At 39.7% G+C, this 24,871-nt stretch overlaps 1 protein-coding gene across 8 annotated transcripts in view; it reads left to right on the forward strand.

The window, feature by feature from the left end:
* Positions 1–1,215: 1,215 nt before the first annotated feature.
* L3MBTL1 (L3MBTL histone methyl-lysine binding protein 1) overlaps positions 1,216–24,871 on the forward strand; it is a 39,672-nt gene continuing 16,016 nt past the window's right edge. For 3 of the 8 annotated variants that reach the window (XM_060772282.2, XM_067468153.1, XM_067468155.1), the window contains exons 1-8: positions 1,225–1,302; positions 16,503–16,666; positions 17,647–17,870; positions 18,163–18,307; positions 19,393–19,537; positions 20,976–21,102; positions 22,676–22,763; positions 24,547–24,638. In XM_060772282.2, the coding sequence (XP_060628265.2) occupies positions 16,531–16,666; positions 17,647–17,870; positions 18,163–18,307; positions 19,393–19,537; positions 20,976–21,102; positions 22,676–22,763; positions 24,547–24,638 (957 nt within the window). In that variant the 5' untranslated portion in view covers positions 1,225–1,302; positions 16,503–16,530. Of the gene's footprint in view, positions 1,303–11,125; positions 11,164–16,502; positions 16,667–17,646; positions 17,871–18,162; positions 18,308–19,392; positions 19,538–20,975; positions 21,103–22,675; positions 22,764–24,546; positions 24,639–24,871 lie in introns of all 8 variants that reach the window. The other 5 variants (XM_067468154.1, XM_067468156.1, XM_060772281.2 and 2 more) reach the window with 4 other exon arrangements.

The raw sequence follows: 24,871 nt of genomic DNA on the forward strand, positions 1-24,871 counted from the left end.
AGAGACACATTTGTAATTTGGGGCCCTGCCACACAGTCATATAACCCAGAATATCCCACAATATTTGCTTTGAACTGGGTTATCTGAGTCTACACTGCCATATATTTCAGTTCAAAGCAGAAAATGTGGGATTTTATTCAGCTATGTGGAAGGGACCTTCCTGAATGTGGGTGAGGTGGAAGGATGTGTAAGGGGAGATTGCGGGAAAAATACTCATTATTTCTCAGAAAGGAGGAAGGTGGCCTAAATGCCTACACCTTCCAAACCTAAACCTCTTCCCAAAAATAAAAAAGAAACAAACGCTGAATAAAATCCCTCATTTTCTGCTTTGAACTGGGATAGAGGACTGTGTGGACTCAGATAACCCAGTTCAAAGCAGATATTGTGAGATCTTCTGCCTTGGCATTCTGGGGGCTCTTCCTCAAAGCCCTATATCCTAGAATATCAGGACAGAAAATTCCACAATATCTGCTTTGAACTGGGTTATCTGAGCCCACACAGCCCTATATCCCAATTCAAAGCAGAAAATGTGGGATTTACTGGCTTGATATTCTGAGATATAGGGCTGTGTGGAAGGGCCTTGAGTCCACACTCAGATAATGTGGGATTTTCTGCCATTATATTTTGGGATACAGGGTTGTCTGGAAGGGTCCTGGGTTATATAGCTGTGTGGAAGGCTGCAAAGCTGATGCAGTGCAAAGAGCTGGCCATGTTTCTTTAGAGAGGGTGGGCTTCAAAACACGAAGGAGGGGGAAAAATCAACCCTCTCCCCTAAAAAAACCCCGACAATTCAATGTTTTATTTTTGCCTGTCCTTCATCTCTCTCTTCCTCCCTTCCATTAAGAAAACGCCACCACCTATATCTGAGGTTACAGATGTTAAATATGGACTTCTTTCCTATTTTATATTGGGGAAGGAAAAAGGGAAGATGGGGGGGGGGGGGGGGAGACGGAGAGGTTGATGGAGAGGGAGAAAGGAGGGGGGGAGTGGGTTGAATCATGTCTAAGGAGGGGGGATTGCAGCGGGGAGAATAGTCATTCCTCCCCTGCAAAGAAAGCATCTCTCTCTTGCTGGCTGGCTTGGCCTCCTGCCTCCGGGGTCTGCTTGCCTTGCCAATGGCCTAACCCTCCTCCTCCTCCTCCTCTTCCTCTTCCTCACCAAGTGCCTTCTTTCTGCAGGGAGGAGGGAGGGAGGGAAGGATGGAGGGAGGGAGGGCAGCCCCGCCCCCGGAGCGCGCAGGCGCGGCCGGCCGGAGCTTCCCGCAGGCTCCGCGTCCAGTGACCACAGGGCTGATGCTGGTAGGTAAGGAATCAGATAAGAAAGTCCCTTTTGAACCTCTTTTCGATCATGGGAAGGAAGGAAGGCAGGCAGGCAGGCAGGGGCTGCAGCCCTGGGCTCCCCCTTGCATGCCATGCATGGATGGCCAGGTGTGCCTGCGCCTCTCTGCTCGCAAGTGGATGCTGGCAGCCTTTTGGGTCTCCCTCTCTCCACCCCCTTTGACAAACCCAAATAGGGGAAACATCCTTTGTATTGCCCCCCCCCCCCCCTCCGCCTGTCTTCCACGAGTATTTGCAAAATCAACATCCTGGCAGGGGAGGGGGGAATGGAATAGGTAGGAGGAATTGGGAAGCTCAGCTGTGGTTTTGCCTGGGTGTTTATATCTAGCCAAGCCATCGATCTAGCGCAGGCGATATCCCTGTGCGCTTTTTAAATACCCCTTTCGTGGTATCCATAATTGGAAGACACCCCCCCCTTTTTTTTTTCTTCTTCTTCCACAAACAGACGACATATAAAGAGTTGGAGTGAAGCGATGCAGAAGGAGGCGAGTTTGGAGGAGCGAGGCCAGAGGCGTAAAACCCGAACCTCTTCCCAGGGAGAGAAGGAAAAGAGGGGAAAGACTTTCCCCTTTTGCGAAATTTCATATTTATTTCCCTAGTCAGATGAAAAAAAAATCTTATTTTTGCAAGAAAATAATAAAAAAAGAGAATTCCGCCATTTTGGCTTGTTTTTTTCCTCCTCTCCAAAATACTTTGTGGATGGTGCTGTTTCTAATAGTCCTCCACACTAGAGAATGAATCCGCTTTAAATCCGGTTTCTGCCTCCTGTAAAATGCTGGTGTTTGTAGTTTAGTGAGGCTATTAAAGGCCCCTCCCTAAACTACAAACCCCAGAATTCTGCAGGAGGCAGCAGCCAGATTTAAAGTGGATTCATTCTCTAGTGTGATGAGGTCCTGGATCCCTGTTAGAAGGTGCGTTGCCAAGATGCCCCTCTTTGGAGAGGTTTTGGGTGTTTTTCTAATGACTCCCTTCCACCTCGGAGGGCCCTTCCACACAGCCCTATATCCCAGGAAATCAAGGCAGAAAATCCCACATTATCTGAGTGTGAACTCAGATAACCCACTTCAAAGCAGATAATGTGGGATTTTCTGCCTTGATATTCTGGGATATGTGTGAAAGGGCCCCTTGTTGGAAGGTTTTCGTTCTGCTGCAGGAAAGTGAATGTTTTCAAAAAAAAAAAAAAAAACCCTCTGCTATATGATGGCAAAATAGGGATAATTAAAGGGAAGAGATTGATTTGGAATCTCCTTCCATGTTTTAAGTCCTTGTTTTCCAGTTGGGGAGGGTGCCTGTCTTCTATCATATTCACCCTAGCTAGCAGATGGACCCATTTTGTCCAGCTAGTTCAAGCATGCTGTTCTCAACATGCCTGACTTCATTCTCCAGCTCTCATATGTGAATAAAACCTTCCCAAATTTCTTCCTGCTGCCTTCTACTCCTTTACCAAGAGCATTTTATGTCATGTCTGTTGGATAGCCATGAACTATGAGACAGGATCTCACCTTGTATAGTGGGCATGGGCAAACCTTGGCCCTCCAGGTGTCTTGGACTCCAACTCCCACCATTCCTAACAGCCTCAGGCTCTTTCCTTTCCCCCCTCAGCCGCTTAAGCAGCTGAAGGGGAAAAGGAAGGGACCTGAGGCTGTTAGGAATGGTGGGAGTTGGAGTCCAAGACACCTGGAGGGCCAAAGTTTGCCCATGCCTGTTGCATAGTCAAGTGTGTTGCATGTTTTGATGAATTTGGCTTAGTGTAATATATATATATATATATATATATATATATATATATATATATATCAAGTATAATCATCTTGCTATTTGTACGCCTTTGCATAAGACTGAAGCATGTTGAACAAGCTGTTGCCTTCTTTGTCACTACTACGCTTGAGATCAACCCCACACTTGCAAAATATTGTTACTGTCGTGCTAATGACTAAAGCTTCAAGTTTGAACTACTTAATATTAATATATGTCTCTGCTACCAACCAGGAGCAGAGAAACTGAAAAGCTAAAACATTGATCAGGATAACTACTTACATGAGCATTGTTAGATACTTTGCATCTTATGCAACACAAAAGAACTGCTATATGTTTAGAATTACAACAAACCATTATTTTAAAACAGTGGTTCCCAATCTTTTTCTAACCTTACTTACTTTACTTGCATAGACGATCCCTCGTAAGGATGATGGTCCTCCAAGTGTAGTCTCTTGGTGGTGGCTAGGTAGGTGGCTGTGGAGCCCTATTCTCAATCCGCATGTTCTCCCGCTGTGAGGATATCAGTTTTCAGGTGGAAGGCGGTCTCAGTCAGGGTTGACTTGATGCGCCTTCCTCTTGGCATGTTTCTCCCTTTCGCCTCCCATTTGTGCCTCTTCAAATTCTGCAGCACTGTTGTTCACAGCTGACCTCCAGTTAGAGTGCTCCAGTTAGAAGGCTTCCCCTTTCTCAGTGTCTATGCCACAGTTTTTAAGGTTGGCTTTAAGCCCATCTTTAAATCTCTTTTCCTATCCTGCAACATTCTGTTTTCCATTCTTGAGTTCGGAGTAGGAGACGGTTGTCAGGCATTCAAATAACATGGCCGGTCCAGCGGAGTTGATGGCAGAGGACCATCGCTTCTTCCAGCATGCTGACATTTGTCCGCCTGTCTTCCCAAGAGATTTGCAGGATTTTCCAGAGGCAACACTGATGGAATTGTTCCAGGAGTTGAGTGTAACGTGTGTAGACAGTCCACGTTTCACAGACGTATAGCGGGGTTGGGAGACCAATAGCTCTATAAACAAACACCTTGGTCTGCCTATGGATCTCCCAGTCCTTAAACATTCTCTACTTCATTTGGAAAAATGCTGCACTTGCAGAGCTCAGACGGTGTTGTATTTCAGTGTCAATGTTGAATTTGTGGAGAAGTGGCTTTCAAGATAGCGACAATGGTCAACATTTTCTAATGTTACACCATTAAACTGTATTTCTGGCATTGCAGAGGGGTTGGCTGGTGGCTACTGGAAGAGCAATTTGGTTTTCTTGTTGTTCAATGAGAGGCTGAGCTTCTTGTATGCTTCTGTAAAGGTGTTTAGAGTAACTTGTAGGTCTTCTTCTGAATGCACAGGGAACACTTTGACAGGGACCACTCTCCAACATTAGTACCAAAAGGGTTACAAATTAGCTTTTGGTCAGCTTTAGATTTAGTTTGGTTAATTGAGGAGCTGATTCAGAAAATTGGACAGACCACATCAGCTCTAGTTTCTGATACAAAACATATGCCATCCAGTATTTGCCACCTGCTCACCCACAGAAAACCATATTTAATCAGCTTTAGCACTATAAGAGGGTTTCACAAGACCAGTCACTCTCATTGCAGTGGTAGAGTAATGGTGAGACCACAGATCATATTTTAGTTCTTTCAGACCACTGGTGGTCCATAGACCACAGGTTGGGACCCACTGCTTTAAAATAATAAGTATTGTCAAATTTAGCCCACAGTGCTAACATTTTCACTTTATGAGCCTTCGGTGCAGAAATGACTAACAAACGGAAGTGACTATGATTATTGTTTAATAGCTGGGCATTGCGTTCTAAATTATATAATAAAACCAGCATAAATCACAAGACAGACTGTAGTGTCTGGTTAGGCTGTTTAATTGTAGTGACTGTTAAAGGCTTTTTATGAGCCTACAACATACTACACCAGTCTTTGGAAATGGTATAAATGGAAATAATGGGTGACATTGTGACTTCATTGCTGTTTACTTTGCAAATATTACCCTATTTTGCTTAACTTAATGGGCAGTTGCTGTCCAAACTGTTCTGAAGGGCAAAGTAGTTTTGATTATTTCTCAGGCTTTTTTCTTTAGGGCTATATTTATACAAATGTGTGGAAGGTGGGGTTGAAAGTTGTTTGCTTACACTAGATATAAGCAAGCACTGAAGAATTTCAGGGGAAAAACAGCTTGTGCTTTATAAATTATATCAAAGTCTTTGTGCGGATCATGAAAACTATGTAAAGCTCATAAAGAAATGGATGTGCCACCACAACATTTGACTGTCCAGATGTATAACCTGTACGGAAGGCTTGAAGCTAGCGTCAGGACAAAAAAGCAAGAAATGAAATTATTTTCAGTTGGTAAGGGGTCAGGCAATACTTCATTTTATCATCCTGTCTTAATTTATATGCTGCAGAATTAGGCTCAGAGAAAGGATACATGAAATGGAGGAAGGAACATGAACAATTTAATTCGTGGGTTATTTTGAGTTTTCTGGGCTATATGGCCATGTTCCAGAAGCATTTTCTCCTGATGTTTTGCCCACATCTATAGCAGGCATCCTCAGAAGTTGTGAGGTCTGTTAGAAACTAGGCAAGTGAGGTTTATATATTTGTGGAATGTCCAGGGTGCAAGAAAGAACTCTTGTCTGTTTGTGTGAATGTTGCAGTTGGCTATCTTGATTAGCATTGAATGGCCTTGCAGCTTCAAAGCCTGGCTGCTTCCTGCCTGAGGATCCTATGTTGTTCCAATAGACCTCACAACTTCTGAGGATGCCTGCCATAGATTTGGGTGAAACATCAGGAGAGAATGCTTCTGGAACATTGCCGTCACCTTAAAAGGGTCACTTTGGGAGCCATTGCTGTCCAAGACTGTTGCCATCATGTCATCATGGAGAAGCCGCAGGATGTTCACAAATTTGTTAGGGCACCCAGTTTTTTGAAGGATGGTCCAGAGAGCACTGTGATTCACTGTGTCGAATGTCTTTGCAAAGTCAATGAATGGCATGTACACAGGTTGATTTTGTTCCCTGCATTTTTCTTGGAGCTGTTGTGCAATGAAAATCATGTCCATTGTTCCTCTGGAGGGGCGGAAGCCGTTCTGGGATTCTGGAAGGGTGTCTTCTGAAAGGGGTAGAAGGCGGTTTGCAAGGATTCATCATGAGAAGACGAAGACACACTAGAAAAGGCAATAATGTTTGGTAAAGTAGGAGGCAGTAGGAAAAGAGGAAGACTACATTTCGGATGGATAGATTCAATCAGAAGCTTTGGGCTGAGTCTGCAAAATCTTAACAGACCTGTGACATGAGGGTCTATCATTAATAGAGTTGTCATAAATCAAAGCCAACTTGTTGGCAGTTTACAACAACAAATTATTTCCCCATATTTTTTTCATTATTTCTGAGGATGGATTTTTGTGTGCCATCTGTTTGCGTGGCTTAGGTCTCTGGCTCTATAATGGAACTAGGATACTCAGATTATTTCTTTTAATCCATTTCCAACTGATAGTTGGTTAACTATTTATAGTTGTATCTTGTCATAAACAAGAGTTTAGGATTGATTATAATGAGATGTAAGAAAAATCAGTGTGATATAAATAGAATTCACTTTGGCATAGGTGCATGGTTCAAACCGAGGGCAAGAAATGCATAGCCTCAAGATTCAATTCATGTTTTACAGACTTCTAATGAAAACTACTGTTTTCAACCTTTTCAACCGAAAAGCCACCTTCAACCTCACTTCAAGGAATGAGTCCCAGTTCTACTCTTTATACTGTATTTTATTCATTTTTGTTCTTTTTCTTGCTTTTATATCATATCAACGATGTGCTTAGTTCTTTATAGCAAATGAGAGGAGAGTTCCCAGAGTTTCCCCGTATAAAATTTGTCACAGGGGAGACAGCAGAGGTGGGGAGAGAATAATAAAGGAGAAATAAATATAATAGTATACATTTAGTTTAATGGGAGAAAAATATACTGTCTGTTTTATTGCATCCACATTCCTTGGTTAATGTTTTGGACAACAATTCAATGCATTTTAGTTGAAGATTGTTTAAAGAGAATGTACATAACTTTGTTCATCTCAGGTATTACTGGAGACCTAGAACAACCAATTCTCCACGATTGTGAAATTCTCATCAGAATTAAGGTCTTGACAATTGGGGAATGTGATTTCCAGGGTGAATGGAACACAGGAGTATCCCTTGTATCCAAAATTGAGCAGTATGGATATGAACAAGGGGAAAGGAAATCAGGATTTGATTGTGAGATAGCAACATGTGGTGCTCATTAGAGTTTGCTTTAACAGCGTTTCTCAACCTGGTGGTTGGAACCCCTGGTGAGGTCATGAGGGGGTTTCAGAGGGGGTCACCAAAGACTATCAAAAAGATATTTTTGATGGACCTAGGAGGCCCTTTGGCAGAAAAGACTAAAGATCTCTCTGCCTGTCCTTTTCTTCCATTTTGGAAACAGGCAGCAAACCCTTCCACCAAAATCCCTCTTCCGCTGTGATTGGCCAGCCTCTCAGCCAAGGGGAGGGCCGTTTCTGAGACTCCAAGCTGCGGAGAGGAGAGCAGGTGTGCTCGGCACATGGCACTGTGGTGCACATGTGCGGATGAATAGTTCTGTGTGGGAAGCTTGGCCCAATATTATCATTGGTGGGGTTCAGAATGCTCTTTGATTGTAGGTGAACAATACATTCCAGCAAGAACAACTTCCAAATGTCAAGGTTTACTTTCCCCAAACTCCACCAGTGTTCCCATTTGTGCATATTGAGTATTCGTACCAAATTTGGACCAGACCTATCATTGTTTGAGTCCACAGTGCTCTCTGGATGTAGGTGAACTACAACTCCAAAACTCAAGGTCAATGCCCACCAAACCTTCCCAGTATTTTCTGTTAGTCATGGGAGTTCTGTGTGCCAAGTTTGGTTCAATTCCATCATTGGTAGAGTTCAGAATGCTCTTTGATTGTAGGTGAACTATAAATACCAGCAACTACAATTCCCAAATGACAAAATCAACCTCCCCACAACATCACCAGTATTCAAATTTGGGCATATTGCGTATTTGTGCCAAAGTTGGTCCAGTGAATGAAAATACATCCCGCATATCGGATATTTACATTACAATTCATAACAGTATTTCAAAATTACAGTTATGAAGTAGCAACAAAAATAATTTTATGGTTGGGGTCACCACAAACAACATGAGGAACTGAATTATGGGGTCACAGCATTAGGAAGATTGAGAAACAGTGCTTTAACATGAGATGAAAATCCAGATTTTATTTCTTACAGTGTTGAAAAACTCCATTGTAGTTTTTAAAAAAATATATGCAGAAAATTGTGAAGTCAAGGACACCCTTCTTTCAGCAAAAAACTCACTGAGTGCTGCTGTCCATTTCTGATAATCAGATGCACCCGGTTTTTCAACCACAATGTAGTGTTGGGCCTTATGCGATTTTAATATTACTAACCACCATAGCAGTTTTTTATGTTTTCTTAGTTATGTGTAACAGGAAATGTCAGGCTTCACCTCAAACACCTTATTGATCGATCCTTTCAAATACCTCAACACTCTCTTCAAACCATTCCAATCTGTGTAACTTGGACTTTGAACTCTTCTACTCAAAACAGACACACCATAAGAAATATCAGGCCTAGTCAATCCAGCAATGTACTGGAGACTCCCTACTAACAAGATACTAACAAGATGTAGTATCAGCTGTTGATACTGTATCATACAGCTAAATTCTGCCTTACAGAAAAACACATGCAACAAGTGCAGGTAAACTGCTGAATATGTTTTGGTGTGGGGGATGAAAAATCAAGATCGTGTGAAGGACTCTCTACAGCCTACAGTCTGTACTGTTTTGAACATACAAGCTAAGGAAATATTTACATTTTCCAATTTCAGTAAAGTCAACTGAACTTTGTCAGCTGGGTCTGACCAACTGGATTTAGCCCTTAATTTGCTAGATGTGAGAATTGTGCTATCGTTAATGTGCATAGAAAAATGGGATCTTTAAAGCACAACACAGCAGTAATATTTTACTTCCCCTAAACTACGGCTATCTAATCCTCTGTCAGACAGCAACAATCTGAAAAATCACAGTTGCTTTGCGCTCATTTAGTACATAAGAAGGCTTAGTTTATCTCTTGAGTGAGGACAAGACTTCAAAGGGTGAGTTTTTTTTAAATAAAAAGCTGCAGGAACTCAACATACCAAGAGAAAACTCCTTCTCCCTAAAATTATTTGAATTCTGATCATAGCATTTCATCATTGAATCGGAGCCCCCGGTGGCGCAGTGAGTTAAAGCCCTGTGCTGGCAGGACTGAAGACCGACAGGTTGCAGGTTCAAATCCGGGGAGAGGCAATTGAGCTCCCTCTATCAGCTCCAGCTCCTCATGCGGGGACATGAGAGAAGCCTCCCACAAGGATGATAAAACATCAAAAATCATCCGGGCGTCCCCTGGGCAACGTCTTTGCAGACGGCCAATTCTCTCACAACAGGATGCTCCTGACACGACAAAAAATAAATAAATCATTGAATCATTAATTCTGACTCACTTGAGGAACACTAGTGTAGAAGAATTTTCATAATATTTTTTTTGAAACATGCAAGGAGCAACAGGAAGCTCACACTATCAGAAAGTGGAATCAGTTGAAAGGTGAAACTGAGGTTATTTTAGCTTGGAAGCACACTTTGGTGGCTGAAAAACATAATTAACACACTATATATCAGTTTTAAATGCATGATACAACTTTAAAAAGCTATACTATGCATTCAAAAGTGATTCAAGGAAGGTTTCTTATCAAATGAATGGACCTTGTCTATAATTTGCAAAAGCGAGGTGCAAAAGTTTAAAAAGCGAGGTATGAAAAAGATGTGGGAAGCCGCTATATGATTTTGGTTCTACTGTCTTCTCTTTGGCCTTATTGCGACACAAAAAGTAGTGACATATTAAGGCAAATAAAAGGCTATAAATGCAATTTTGCTGTCCTCTCCAGTTTTCTTTGTACCGTACTTTTCCTTTGTCAGAGTTGTTTAAGAAATGGAGAGCCCTTCCACACAGCCATATAACCCAGAATATCAAGGCAGAAAATGCCACAATATATGCTTGGAACTGGGTTATGTGAGTCCACACTGCTATATATTCCAGTTCAAAGCAGAAAACGTGAGATTTTATTCAACTGTGTGGAAGGATCCTGATTGGAAGGAGGAAATAGATAGGATTAGATCAATGAAAGTTTGGCTTGTAATAAGTAGATGGGAAACACACTCAAAGAAGGGAACAGTTTTGCTCTTCACAAGATTTACATCCACAAAGCCCATGCATATTGGACAGCTGTTAAGGAAACAATTCAAATTACAACAGAATTTTACCAGAAATATTTTTTGTTGGGACTGGCAAATAATGTCATCAGCAAGAAAAATATTGTTTTCTTTCAAAGTGCTATAAGAGCTGCCTGAATAAGTTATGCCAGACACTGGAAATAAAGTATTATTCCATCTGTAAACAAATGGTTGATTAAACTGGTAAGCTTTACAGAATTTGATAAATTAACTTGTCTCCTTAGAAATAAGACAATACAACGTTTTCAAAATAATTGGAAGCTTTTCACAGACTATAAAGGTAGAATATTTAAAGACTGATCTATAACAGTGTTGAGTAAATAAAAATACATTGCCTGATAGAAGAGCAAGATTATGATAAATGTTGTACAATTAGGTTGCCTTTGAATACTTTATGTAAATTTTACATATATATGCACATTGCTTGATAAGAGCTTTACTAGGACAAAATATTGTAAGACTCTATCTCAGTGTAGAGTCGGGAAGTTTTCGTAATCACTTCCACATTATTAGAAAGTGTAAAATTACTACGGTTAATTGGTGGCTTTATATACCAATACTTATGTTATATTGTGTACACTTTGAAAATAATGATAATAAAAATGGGCAATAATAATAATAATAATAATAATAATAATAATAATTTACATTCTTTCTCTTGTACATTTTTTTTCCAGAAAAGAATCCCACTGTGCTAATTGGTGCTTACTTCCAGGTAGCTGTGCATAAAGGTGTAATCTAAACCTGCAGTTCTTTGCATAGTTAAGTGTGCTTACTCCCTTTGATTACATTGGATTTAGTCAGACATAACTCTATATAGGATTGCACTACATGACTGTAATTTCACGAATATTTACCCAGGAGCAAAACTCACTAAACTCAGGAGGATTTACTTCAATAACCATTCATGAGTTTCATGAATACTGAATGGAGTCTTGGTCAGCTAGCTATTCCTTTCTTTCATGACAATTTCTCAGAGAGACGGGTTAGCCAAAGTAATCTAAGCCTTTACTTCAAATTGATCAGGGCTCGGTTTTCAGGCATGAGTCCTCACAAGCTGCTGTGATGAAGGCTGTCATTCCAACTGTAGTGTTTCAAATATGGAACTTCTCTGCTTGCTCTGTGAAGTCTGATGAGACATGAACACTTTATCTCATCCCTCACTGAAGATTAACCCCATTGTTTTTCCCATCTGAGTATCCCACTAGATATATTACTCTATTTTTCTATCTCACCCAGGGGTTTTATAATTTTATTCCTTGCATCTGGCCCAGCCCACCGTGTTCAATCCCTTTATCATTTTATATTTTCTGTTTATTCTATTGCATAATTTTGTTATTGTTTGCACATTATTTGATGTTATTTCCTGTTGCAGGTATTCTATTTTGCCTGATTGTAATCCTGGGCTTGGTTTCATGTTAGCCATCCTGAGTCCCCTTTGGGGAGATGGTGGCAGGGTATAAATAAAGCTTGTTGTTGTTGTTGTTGAGGGACAAGGGCCACAATCACCCCCAGACTTGCCTGAGGTCATACCAATTGCTTCTGTCAAAAACAGAAGTGAGGGAGAAGATCATTTGCGATTTTGAAAAATGGAGGAGGCCCTAGAACAAGGTGAACAGCATGCCTTGTTTTTGAAGAGATTTATGTGTCCCATTCTGAAGATTATGTTCTCTATTTCTTTAATGGAGAGTGATGGAACAGGGTTTCCAGGGATACAACAATGGACTTGAGGTACATCATGTGGCTTGCAGACTATGTTATTTTGACCTGTGAACTAGATTACATTTTCCACCATGTTTTTTCACCATCCTACCATTTGCTTTCTTACCATGCAAACAAATGTCCAGTAGGATGTATTGTGCGGAATAATGGTTGTGCAAAAATAGTTGGGACCTATTGCGTAGTGCCTTGTCACTTAGAATGAACAGTACATCATTTCCTTATCATCTTGATGCAATCCTGTGGCGTTTTGTGTCCATTTAATATGTTTACTTTTGTTGTTATTTGCGATTTTCATTGTTGTTTTCAAAGTACCACTCAAGCACAGCAAACATTTATACAGCTCTTAAAAATGTCCAACACTAGCAACACAATAGCCTCTTCTTTACTATATTATTCTACACCTTCCTAATGCACTTGCATTCTCCCACTCTTTAAATATGTTCTCTGGAGCCACCCACACAACTAAATATATGTATTTCCCCTGTATTTTTTAACCTGGCATTATTGTGGGAATAGGAATATGATGCTACATTTTGATAGAGTAACTTATATGATAAAATTCAGAAAGACGTGAAAACCAAAGGATAGTTTTAAATCTGCACATTTAAAGTTAACTGAAGCACCAATCTAAATGTTTGAAATCTTCCATGTGTTATGGTCTTCAAGTCATTTCTGACTTATGGCAATCCTATTGGGAGGGTTTCTTGGCAAGATTTGTTCAGTGGGGTTTTGCTTTTGCCTAATGTACCATAGACTTTCAAAATAATGGTTAGTGTATGGCTTGCTGATTTAAAAGACTATCTCTGCATAAACAAGTTTTGAGAATTGAGACTTTGAATGCTTCTAACAGATGGGTCTCGGAACAGCATGAACATGTTTGTACTGAAACCGCTGCTTTTCATAAGCTGATTGGGAAGAAATTTCTCAAGAGGGTTCTCTTGCCACAAGATTTTAACACAAAATGGTGTGTTGTCCTCTCTTGTACCAGAGACTGCACTTCAAGTAGGCACTAGGTTAATCCTGTGCTCCATACACTGTCCAGTATGCGGCTGGCATTGGACAGTGTTAATAGCAGCAATAGCAGCAATGTATTGTCGAAAGCTTATGTGGCCGGAATCATTGGGTTGTTGTGAGTTTTCCAGGCTGTATGGCCATGTTCCAGAAGCATTCTCTCCTGATGTTTCACCTGCATCTATGGCAGGCATCCTCAGACGTTGTGAAGTCTGTTGGAAACTAGGGTTTATACATCTGTGGAATGTCCAGGGTGGGAGAAAGAACTCCTGTATGTTTGAGGTAGGTGTAAATGTTTCAACTTGCCACCTTGATTAGCATTTAATAGCCTAGCAGTCTGGCTTCTTACTGGCTATGGGAATCCTTTGTTGAGAGGTGATTAGCTAGCCCTGATTGTCTCTAATAATTACTACTACTACTACTACTACTACTACTTTATTTTTATACCCCGCCTCCATCTCTCCCAAGGGACTCAAGGTAGCTTACAAAGGGAAAAGCCCCCAAAAAACCATAAATTAAAAACACAGTACAATAAAATAAAATCGAATTATCAAAATAAAATTAACACATCACAATAACACAACATAATATCATAAAAGCAATCCCAAGACTGAACAATAATAAACACTGAGCTTGAAGGGCTCAACGTTTGTTCAATAGTTTCTGTATAAGGCTAAAGAAAAGTGCAAAATCCGATAAAAGGTCAGGCTGGAAGGGTAATATCATTTGGCAGAGGGCAGTACTAAAATGCAAGAGCTGTTTGTAAGTTAGGGGCCAATTATCTGGTGAACTGCTTAGTCATTGGCACAGTGGAACATCCATGTTTTAGGTCCTTGCAAAAGGTGGACAGGGCGTGTGCCAGTCTAATCTTCCTAGGGAAAGAGTTCCAGAGCTTGGAGGCCACCACCGAGAAAATCCTCTCCCTCATCCCGACCAACCGCACTTGAGATGGAGGTGGAAGCGAGAGAAGGGAATTCTTGACTAGAATTTACCTATTTTTGATGGTTGTTCTTTATTTACTGTTATATAAAGAACAACAGCAGTAACATTAACATTATGTCAAATTTTTAGGCAGGAGGCTACAGAGAAGCTGGTCCTTTTTACATTTTCTAAAGTAAACTACCCCAGAATTGAAAAAAGCCAGTAGTCTTTCTTCACACTTTTACATTAGCAGTCGTTACTTCTGAATTGGGAGATTATATTAGTACACCTTTACACTCTATTCTAATCTATATGGTGATAATAAAAAACCTACTGTGAAAAAAGTCAAGATTCTACTACTGCTAAAATGGTACAAGTTGAATAAATTTGAATAAAATTGGTTGTGATGCAATTTTTATTCTGTTTCTATTAATCATAACAAAAGGGCACAGATTAGTACTGAAATGATTTGCTCTCTGGCTGTTAAACTCGCTTCGGTTTCTTCCCATATCTCCCTCTAGCCCTCTTGCCTGGATCTAGTCATTAGTTGTTGCCTATGTTTTTCCTCCTCTTGAATGCTCTTTTAAAAAATGAATCTGAGTCTATAATTGTCATCCCATTCCCATGCCATTAATTTTAATTTGTCGGCTGCCTTGATTACTGAAAGAAAGGTGGGAAATAAATAAAGATAACGACAATTAATAATCTCAAATGTCACATCATGCTTACAGTGATCAGCCTTGCAAGTTCCTGCCTTACCAACACATTACTTTTGTGCAGATTGAAATGTTGAAATCAGTCTTTCTCAACCCTTTTATCCCGGAGGAATGCTGGAAATAATTTTAAGATCTCAGGGAACGTCCGTATAAAAATGACCATGTCTGCAGCTAAAAGAGAGATTTTTCACACCAATGATAATCTCTTGTGGAACAAAGAGTCCGCTGTGTAAAATACAAAGTTTTCAGGGAACCTTGTTTGAAAACCCTGGATCCATCTATAATGCCCAGGAGCAAGTCATCATACACAGTCACAGTATTGTATTTCACTTTAACTGCTGAAGCAATATTTCATGGGATATTTAGAATTCTGAGTACTTCACAAAACTACAAGCCCTCGGGATATCACAGAATGTTACCATGAAAGTTAAAGTAGAGTCATACTAGTAGCACTATATTTATGTATCTTGCTTTTGCTCTGCAATGTGTAAGCAACCATTCCCTTGAACATGGAGGGAAGGCCTGTGTGTAGTAACAACAACAGCAACAACAACAACTGGAAAAGCTGACATGGTATGAGGATTTAAAGATTGAACTGCACGTGCCAGTAAAGGTGGTTCCAGTGGTGATCGGCACACTGGGTGCAGTGCCTAAAGACCTTGGCCTGCACTTAAAGACAATTGGCGCTGACAAAATTACCATCTATCAGCTGCAAAAGGCCACCCTACTAGGATCTGCACACATTATTCACTGATACATCACACAGTCCTAGACACTTGGGAAGTGTCCGATGTGTGATCCAATACAACAGCTAGCAGAGTGACCTTGTTTGCTGTGTACTAATCTTGTTGTATTTCTACTACTACTACTACTACTACTACTACTAATATTAATACTAATACTACTACTACTAATAATAATAGCACTAGCAACGAGATTTAGGTGTGAAAGGCAGCATTATATACTTTACAGGAGAATCATACTTTAGTCTTCTTGGAGCACAATTTTCCTTTTTCTTGTTCCATATATACTTCCTACTACTAGGCTTTAGCACAGCTGGTAAATCACCAGTAATGATAAGATCTACCAACGAAAAGGTTGCCAGTTCGAAGCCATGGGTCAGTGTGAACTCCCAATTGTCAGCCCAGCTTACTGGGCTCCTACTTGGAATGCAGTATCTTGCAGCTTTTGCTCATGCTCTGGTAACCTTCCATTTCTATTATTTCAACATGTTGCTTTTGAAAATGGGCCAGAAATATCAGTTAATCCAAAACAGTACCAGTTAAATTGCTAACAGGTATATAGTATACAGGTATCCACAATATACACTGGCAGCATTTTCTTTTGGAAAATCAGTTCAAATGTTGGGTTTGAAACTTTGAAGTTCATGTTCTCTAAATCTAGACCTATTTGCATGTACTTTGCGCTAGTGAACACATTATTCAATCAGATCTTTTTCTACTAAGAATAACTTATGTTATTTTGTCTAATATAAGATTTTTTTTTATCCATCATCAATTTGTAAACAGGAAATACTGAAGCAGAACTGTGTTTCAGTTTACATATTAGCATAGACTAATAACATTGCTTTAGTTCACATTCTGTTGCAAACTCAAAAAATGTTTATTACATTCTTCCCAAATGCTCAGAGGGGTCTTTTCTTGCTTTTCTTGTTATGTTTCAGTTACATCCTTCATGCTTGGGGCAAGGTGATGGATGGGCGGGCAGAAATGGAGGTTATAAGAAGCACACAAGGGAATGTAACAGGGGAAGTCAGTGTCCATCTGGTTGCCAATGAAAATACTGTGCAAAGTGCCCATTTACCAGCAACTGCATTCATCATACCAGGTAGGTGCTCAGAGGTCGGTTTCCATCCTGAACTGTCTTTCTGTGTTCTTTTGCTACTTTCCCTTTTTCTGTATATTTTGCCTATTTTGCTAGGTTATTTCATTTGAAACTGGATGTATTTACAGTGTAAATTTGTAAAAAACAAACAAACAATTTTTGATACAGCAGAGCTTGCTAGAATCCCTCTCCCAGTGAAATGATTTGGTGATCCAGTTTGACCTGTTGAACGAAATAGAAAATTTAAAACCTGGACTAAGCTTGTAAGATGATAAGGTGCAGATGCCTAATGGCATTGATAAGTAGTGAAAGCCAGAATTGCATCAGAATCCAGTGATCTAACCTAGTGTAGAAGTGTAGATGTATGTCTTTTTAGTCTCAGATTTGCTCTGCATCTTCCCATCAGACCATCTATAGAAGAAAGAAAGAATGCTTTCTTTACAAACTATGTTTCTAACCTGTTGACATCGTAGAAAACAAAACAAAAACGTTTTTGGCTGCCTTGTATTTATCAGGGTTTTTTGTTTGGAGCAAAAATGAACTTCCAAATAATCAGAGTGTAAAGAGGGAAGGAACCTTGGCAGATAATGATTCTTCCTGTGGATTAAGGAAGGAGATAACAGCTTAAAATATAGTAATCAATTGACACATAACAGTTAAACAATACATGATTAATTGATTTTACTTTGGAGATCTATGTTGGATTTGTCTTCATATTCTCTTCCAGCATTCAGTCTTGGATAGCAAAGCAGTATCCTTTACAGATCTGGGGAAAGTTGCTTTTTGATCACAACTTCCAAAATTGCCCAGTCCAAATGGCCAATTGGCCATTGATTATGCTGTCTGAAGGAGACTAAGTTATACTCACAAACAGTAACTTTTCAAAGATCTGGTTCTTCCTTTGTTATGAAGTGTGTCATCATGAATATGTTCACATATGGATAGTCTTGTCATGCACTTACTGTTCTTTTTCCCAACTTCAGCAAACACAACCACTGTAAGCCTTCCAACTAGCACCTTAGAAATCCAGCGTTTCCCTCGAGACCCTCAGAAAAACATGGGGGGAGAGAGGCAAAGAGAGGGCACAGGAAGTGAACCTATCACAGCAACAGTCATCCCACAGATCAGTGGTGTACAGACCTGCAACACCATCCGGGTTCTGGAATGGAAGGATGGGGTGGCCACTCTTCCTGGAAGCAACCTAAGGGTAGGTGGATGACATCTTTTTCCTAACCCTAAATGCCTGTTCTTTGACTGGGAAGACTGGGATAGTGTTGAGCGGGTACATAGCATGACTTTCAGGCTACATAGAATGGTCTGCCTCACCAAATGGTTATGTGAAGATAGACAGGATGATTCCTATTGCTTTTCGTTATTCTTTTTGGACAAAAAAGGGATGCAGATGTTTTGAAGAGGAGGCCTTTATGCTCTTTTAGCACAATACTGTCATACCCAGATTTGCCTTGTTCTCTTTATAACGCCTCTCCTTTTTGATGCAGTTTCGGATAAATGAATATGGAACATTGAAGGTGGTCAGCACTGACAAGATTTCACCTCTGGAGCCCCTGAAAGATTGCCATTCAGAAAGAGATACGGATGATGCTGTGGTTCTCATCAACAAAGACAATCCCACCGTAGCTCAAGGTGAGTATTGGTCTTTGATAGGTTCTCAGAACTTTGTGTATACTTTGCATTGTGGAAGTCTGCTGGGACATGGAGACAATGAGAATGTTGGGAGGTAATATTACATCTTTCTTGATGTTTTACTCATTTTGTGTGTGGTGATTTATAGAGAAAGAGATATCTTGTAGATCCCATGTATTTTACACTATCATTGTGTTAATAGATGTTGTGGCCTTTTTGTCACGTCTGGAGAAATGTCCCATTGTGCTTATCTAGGTTGGCATGCAGCCCACTACCATGTGGAAGCCTGGTTAAACTTGCTAGGCTGTGACAGCTAGTTAGAACCTGCAAGAGCTTGAGCTCTATTAACATACTTTTCAAGACCCACCGTGAATTCCATGCAATGAGGAGAAAGCAGGATGTTTTGGAGAAGAAATATGTATGGATGAGGCTTCCACTAATGCTCTTTTCATCAGATATTTCAGCACACTGTGTTTTTGTGTCAATTCATACAACTTGTTTGTGCTTTCATGGATTGAAAGAATTTGCTTACTATGCACTAGTCCCTTGAGTACTTTTTCATAAATGATGGGGCCTTGATCAGGATCTACTTGGGGGGTATTATACTTGCACAGCCCCTGGTTTCATGAGCAGATAGATCTTTCCAAATCATGTGCAAGGAGACATCTAATACCTACTTGTACCAAGTGTAGGTATACAACAGCTCACTTCTCTTTGCTGGTAAAGCATAGTTCCAAACCCTCAACCAACACTGCAATTCATTGTCCTTGAGGGGGAATAGATGCCTCCCTGCTCCATTAATTTTAGCAACTACTGGATATCACTGTTCTACAACTACCCATTGTTACTTAACAATATGATGAAGCTTTTTGCTCTTCCAGTTTTATATAGGACCTTTGCCCATTATATTGAATCACCCTAATACATGTTTTGTAAGTGCCAAATGGAACATGCTTTGTGTTTCGGAGAGTGTACGCCAGTGGCATCTGAATCTGGGTTGGCCCCAAAAGGTCTTGCCATGACTTGTGTTTGTTTGTGATAATTGTGGCTCATTTAAAACTTTGCTTCTCTTTTGGCTTCTGTAGATTCAGATGTTCCTGAACCTCCAAAGCTTCCAACTGTAGACAGTCTGTTCCATTGCAGTACCTGTGGTCGGAGAAATGTTTCAGGATCAGTCCAGGAAGGAAGGGGATTTTGCAGTGAGAACTGCCACCGGCAATTCAAAGAAAGGTTTAAAATATAAATGATGTTATGTTTGATGGGTTACAGAAGGGTGGTAAACTGGATGGAAAGGAATAATAAACTTTCCTGTGACTTTTTCTTTTGTGTACAGATTACCTAATAATAATAATAAACTTTATTTGTACACCGCTACCATCTCTAATGCCCTGTAGATTTGTTGGACCACAACTCTCATAAGCTTCCATTATAACCAATCATCCTTGTAGTCCAGAATATCTAGAGAGCATTGGATTACCTGTTTAGTGCACATTTGGGAGGGGGGATTGTTTTGGTTTGAGAGAAAAATATAAGTTCTATGCATTTTATATTGAATCAGTTCAAAGAAGGGAATTTTCATATCTCTCCAGGCATGATTGGTGGGGGAAGCCAACATCAGGAACTCAAACTAGCCTAGTTTATTTTTTGCCTCTATAAAGAATCTGTGGACCTGTAGTTATTTCAGGTTGGGATAGGAATTTTGAAAAGAGGATTCATATTACCTTTTCAAAAATACAATTTCCAAGATTCTTTGAAGGGAACTTTTTATCAGGTTACAATGTATTTTACATCATGTCTTCTACATGCCAGGAAATGGCCAGCAGGTAGAATCTAACAACCTTGGGTCTATTTACACTGTCATGGCTCAATGCTATGGAATCCTAAGAGTTATAGTTTGGTGAGGCAGTATCACTATTTGACAGAAAAGACTAAAGACCTTGTAAGACTGCAATTCCCATGGTACTATCACTACTCCACGGCTGTGGTGTAAAACTGCATTGATTCTGCAGTGTAAATGCACCCTAAGTCTCCCTCTATGAGCCTGCCTAGGCTCTGAGATGCTCAGAAGAAAACCTTACTCAGGGTTTCTCCTGGTGAGGGTTGCCTCCTCCTTGTACATCTTTCAGTAGGCATTTTTTTTATTTGATAGGTTCCTAGAAGTGATTGTTTTAAAGAAAAGATTTTGCAGAGGATGTAGTAGTGCTTTGTTGAACTTCCTTTAATTGCCTTTTATCCTTCTTAAGGGTATGTTTCAAATTGGTTTAGTATTATGAATAGTTTAATTACATTTTAATGTTGACCTTTGTCATGTTTTGTATTTGTTTTAAATTGTAAGATGCCTTTAATTCCCGTTAAATGACAGGATATAAATAAATGTTGATGATGATGATTTGTAGAGCTTATAAAACTTTTTTTTGGACAGCATTCTGCAAATACTTTATATTTCCTTGGAGGAATGGGAAAATTAAAGTACCGTAAATATTTTCAGGTGGTTCTGAGTCAGTTTGTCTGCTTTGGAAATGAAAAATCACCAAAATATTTAAGAAGGCCTGGAGAATTGGGGAGGGACTTGAGGGCACTATGTTGTCATAGGAGCAGGTTCTTATGCTGAAGGGAAAACAGCCTAAGTCTATGAAAAGCTATTGAAACCTTTATGCCTGTTTTGCAGATCAGTCATTGTGGAGAACTCTTCTGGCAGCACTAACTCCACTGAAATTCTCAAACCAGTGAAGAAACGGAAGAGGAAAGAATATCAGAGTCTTTCTGAGGAGGAAGAGGAAGAAGCTGAGCAAACGGTGTGACTGAGATGTTCTCACATATATGTTTAATAGAGTTGGATGGCAGCATTTTGTTTCCGAGATTAATATCATTTGATTATCTTGAGTTGAGTCTAGCTGTACCGTGAAATTACCATTCTTGAGCAGGGCATTCCTTAGAGTGGGAGTGGGCCTTATATGGACTGCCCAGATCGTACTCTTGCAGGTTTCATTGCCACTAAAATCCCAGTGATTCTCTTGAGATTCCATCAGGAGGTGCAGCCAAAGGGTGCCAATGTTTGGCTTGGTGGCAGTGGAGACAGTGCATCTCTTGGTATTTTCAACATCACATGGAGGGGTGATTTGTTTATAGAAGACTCACTCCAGTCCACATTGGCATTGTCCATATGCATGAACTGGAACATGCAAGGAAGGGACTAGTGTATGGCCTATCCACATTGATTTACATATTTAAACTAATCTGAAGCAGTTTTGATGGGGTTGGATTAAGGATATCAAGTGCTATTTGACAAAAGCTTAACAGGGTTGCTGTGAGTTTTCCGGGCTGTATGGCCATGTTCCAGAAGCATTCTCTCCTGATGTTTCGCCTGCATCTATGGCAGGTGAAACGCCAGGAAGGAATGCTTCTGAAACATGGCCATCTAGCCCAGAAAACTCACAGCAACCCAGTGATTCCAGCCACGAAAGTTTTTGACAATAAAAAGCTTAGCAGTTTAATTGTGTAACTAATGGTGGTTTGGGATTTAATTATTTGATTGTGTTAACTTCTTTTTAAAGAATTGTAAGATAAGAAAATGTTTTATTTTGATTAAACTGGAAGACAATGGCTATCTAGGTTCAGCTTACTCATAGCTAAGAGAGTTTCCTCAACATCCACAACAGTTCTAGATTTTGATGAATGGTTTTTTGTTTGTTTGTTTTTTTGAAGGAAAATCAGTCTGTCAGCAAACAGTTCGTGTTTTTTGGATATAGTTAAAGGAGAAAGAATATTTTTGTTTCTGTCTCACTATTTCCGTGTGTGTGTATGTGTGTGTGTGTGTGTGTGTTTGGAGTCTAGAGAAGCAATGCTACATTCTCAAAATTGTGACCAACATAGATGTGATAGAGTTTTGTGAATAAATTATTCCCAACTTTTAATGTTTAAGGCTTTATGGAGGCCTTGTGTTCTCATAGAAACTCAACCCTCTCTTTGTCCCAATATTCCTGAATAATATTTTACCTGAATGTATTACTCCTGCTGGATGAAAACTAGAAATATGATCCAGATATTCCCTTTCATGAGCATGGTTATAATAATGTTTTGGAATGTGTGCAGTGCTGTGACAGAAAATCATTAAAAACCCATCATCCAACAGCTGCTCTTCGGTTTTTTTGTGATCTTATCATAACTCTTTTACATCACCTCTATTTTGATACAAAGTTACAGTTGTGCCCATTTTACCTACATTGCTTTTTACTGAGTATATTGCTTTTGACTGACTATTTATAAAACTGCATTTGGTTTAGTCAGCACTCAGAGAAATAGGAGAGCATGATGAAAAAATATTTTAGAATAGAAAACAATGTTATTTTTTTTGTTTATATGACATAGGAAGTAAAACAGGAGGAGACAAATAGCTCTGGAGGAGAACTTCCATCTAGCAACATTGGGAATGAAGAGTGGAATCTGAGTCAGCTTGGTAAGTGTTAAGTGACACCTACTTTGCTTAAGCTATCATAATTTTCTTTCTACTGTGCTCTTTCCTTGTCGAGGTATAGTTTGGTCCTCCTTATTTACTTCTGCTTCACTGGATGAAATGTTTGGGATGAATGAATATAAAATTATTGGTGAAAAAGAAATGGAGAAGAAAAGCTCTCGCTGGTATGAACTCAACAAGGCTCAGGAAATAATGGTTCATCCATAATAGTTTCTCCCTTCCTTCTCCATGGTCTGTCCAGTTATCTTTTATCGAAAGCCTGAGGCAGTAGGAAAGCTATATAAACCAAGAGTTAATGGCCAAAATAGATAAACTTGTTGAGGGGAATGCTGGAGGTACAGGATGCAGAAAGGTTCTTTTTTTCATGTCTGGTAGGCCTGCAGTATAGTACAATTTTTTTTCGGATAGGTGGTTATAGGAACAAATAATATGAACACCAAAAAGGTTAAGAACACACCAGCAATAAGCCTTTTAGGATTATTCAGAAAGAGAAACAGTGTAGGAGATGAAGAAATTTGCCAAAACAGCTTCATCACTGTAAGACTAACAATAGCAAAATCCTGAAAAGGGGAAAATGAGCTATTCATTAAAGATTGTAGAGAAAAAGTGCTAGATTTTATCTAAATGGCCAAGTCACTTATGGAATTAGAGGAGGAAATAATGAAGAATTTGCAAATAGATGAAAGTTGGCATTTGGATATCTGGAAAAGAAGACAAAGGTAGATTTTTGTGAGCCAATCCGAGTCCCTTCGGGAAGATGGTGGCAGGGTACAAATAAAATGTGTGTGTGTGTGTGTGTGTATATAGGTGTATAATGTTATATTACAATATAGTAATATATAATATTAATATTGTGCTATGGTAATAATATAATATATTGTCAAGACCCAGAAGCCTCAAGAATGCCAAACACAGTATAAAAGGTGCAAACAAAGGTTTATTAAACACAAAAAAAGCTTAGAGACAAATAAAAAATAAAGTTAGTAAGAAACACTGGTAACACCATCTGTTAATAGATGTTTTTCATAAAATCATAAGAATTAGAAAAGACCACAAGGGCTATCCAGTCCAACCTAATCATGTCATGGAGGAGCACACAATCAAAGCACTCCTGACAGCTGCTCAGCCAGTCTCAGAAAAAAAAGAGACACTACCACACCCTGAGGCAGAATTTCCACTGTAGACTGGTCTTACCATCAGAAAGTTCTTCCAAATATTTATCTAGAATCTCTTTTCCTATGGTTTGAATCCGTTGCTTTGTGTCCCAGTCTCTGGAGCAGCACAAAATAAACTCGCTCCATCTTCAATACAGCATGCTTTCAAAACTTTAAACATGAATATAATGTCACTTCTTAATTTGCTCTTCTCCTGGCTAAACATACCAACCTTCCTAAGCTGCTCCTCATATGGCATGGTTTCCGGATCTTTGCTTTTGGTACACTTACAGCCACAGAACTAATTTGGTTTTGATTGAGAAGAACCTTGGTAGGTGTCCTGCCTACTAAGTGCTGTCTGTAGCTGACTAGGGCAAGAGTGCAGAACAAATGTGGAATCATGATGGTTTTGTGTAGCAAACATCAACCAACATATCCTCAATTACTCTATCATTGACAAGTGGATATGGTTATGGGTCATAATGAGCCGGGGGAAGGGGAGCACTCTCAATTCTTGTTTTCTGACTCTCTTTGAAAACTCTAAATTTGTATATTCCAATTAAACTATTGAATGAACAATTTTTATTTGATTTGCATTTTGTTTTTCTTAGACTTGAGTGAGGAGAAGACAGAAGGTTGGACCTGGGCATCTTACTTGGAGGAACTCAAAGCCATTGCTGCCCCTTTGAATCTGTTCCAGGAAGTGAGTGTCAAGTGTTCCTGTATCTGAGATTTGATGGAACTAGGCTACATATTGCATTGTGGTTACTTCTTCCTAGTGAATCATGAAAATGGTAGTTGTATGGTGGATATTTCAGGGTAGATATTTCTGACAAACTGGTTAGTAGACTGCTTTTTACAGGTTTTCTTTGTGAAACTATAACAAGGAAGAAAAATTGGGGGAGGGGGAAATGTGGCAGCTCATTTAAGATGAAT

This window comes from Anolis sagrei, chromosome 4, assembly GCF_037176765.1.
Source record: "Anolis sagrei isolate rAnoSag1 chromosome 4, rAnoSag1.mat, whole genome shotgun sequence".
Classification (NCBI taxonomy): Eukaryota; Metazoa; Chordata; class Lepidosauria; order Squamata; family Dactyloidae; genus Anolis; species Anolis sagrei.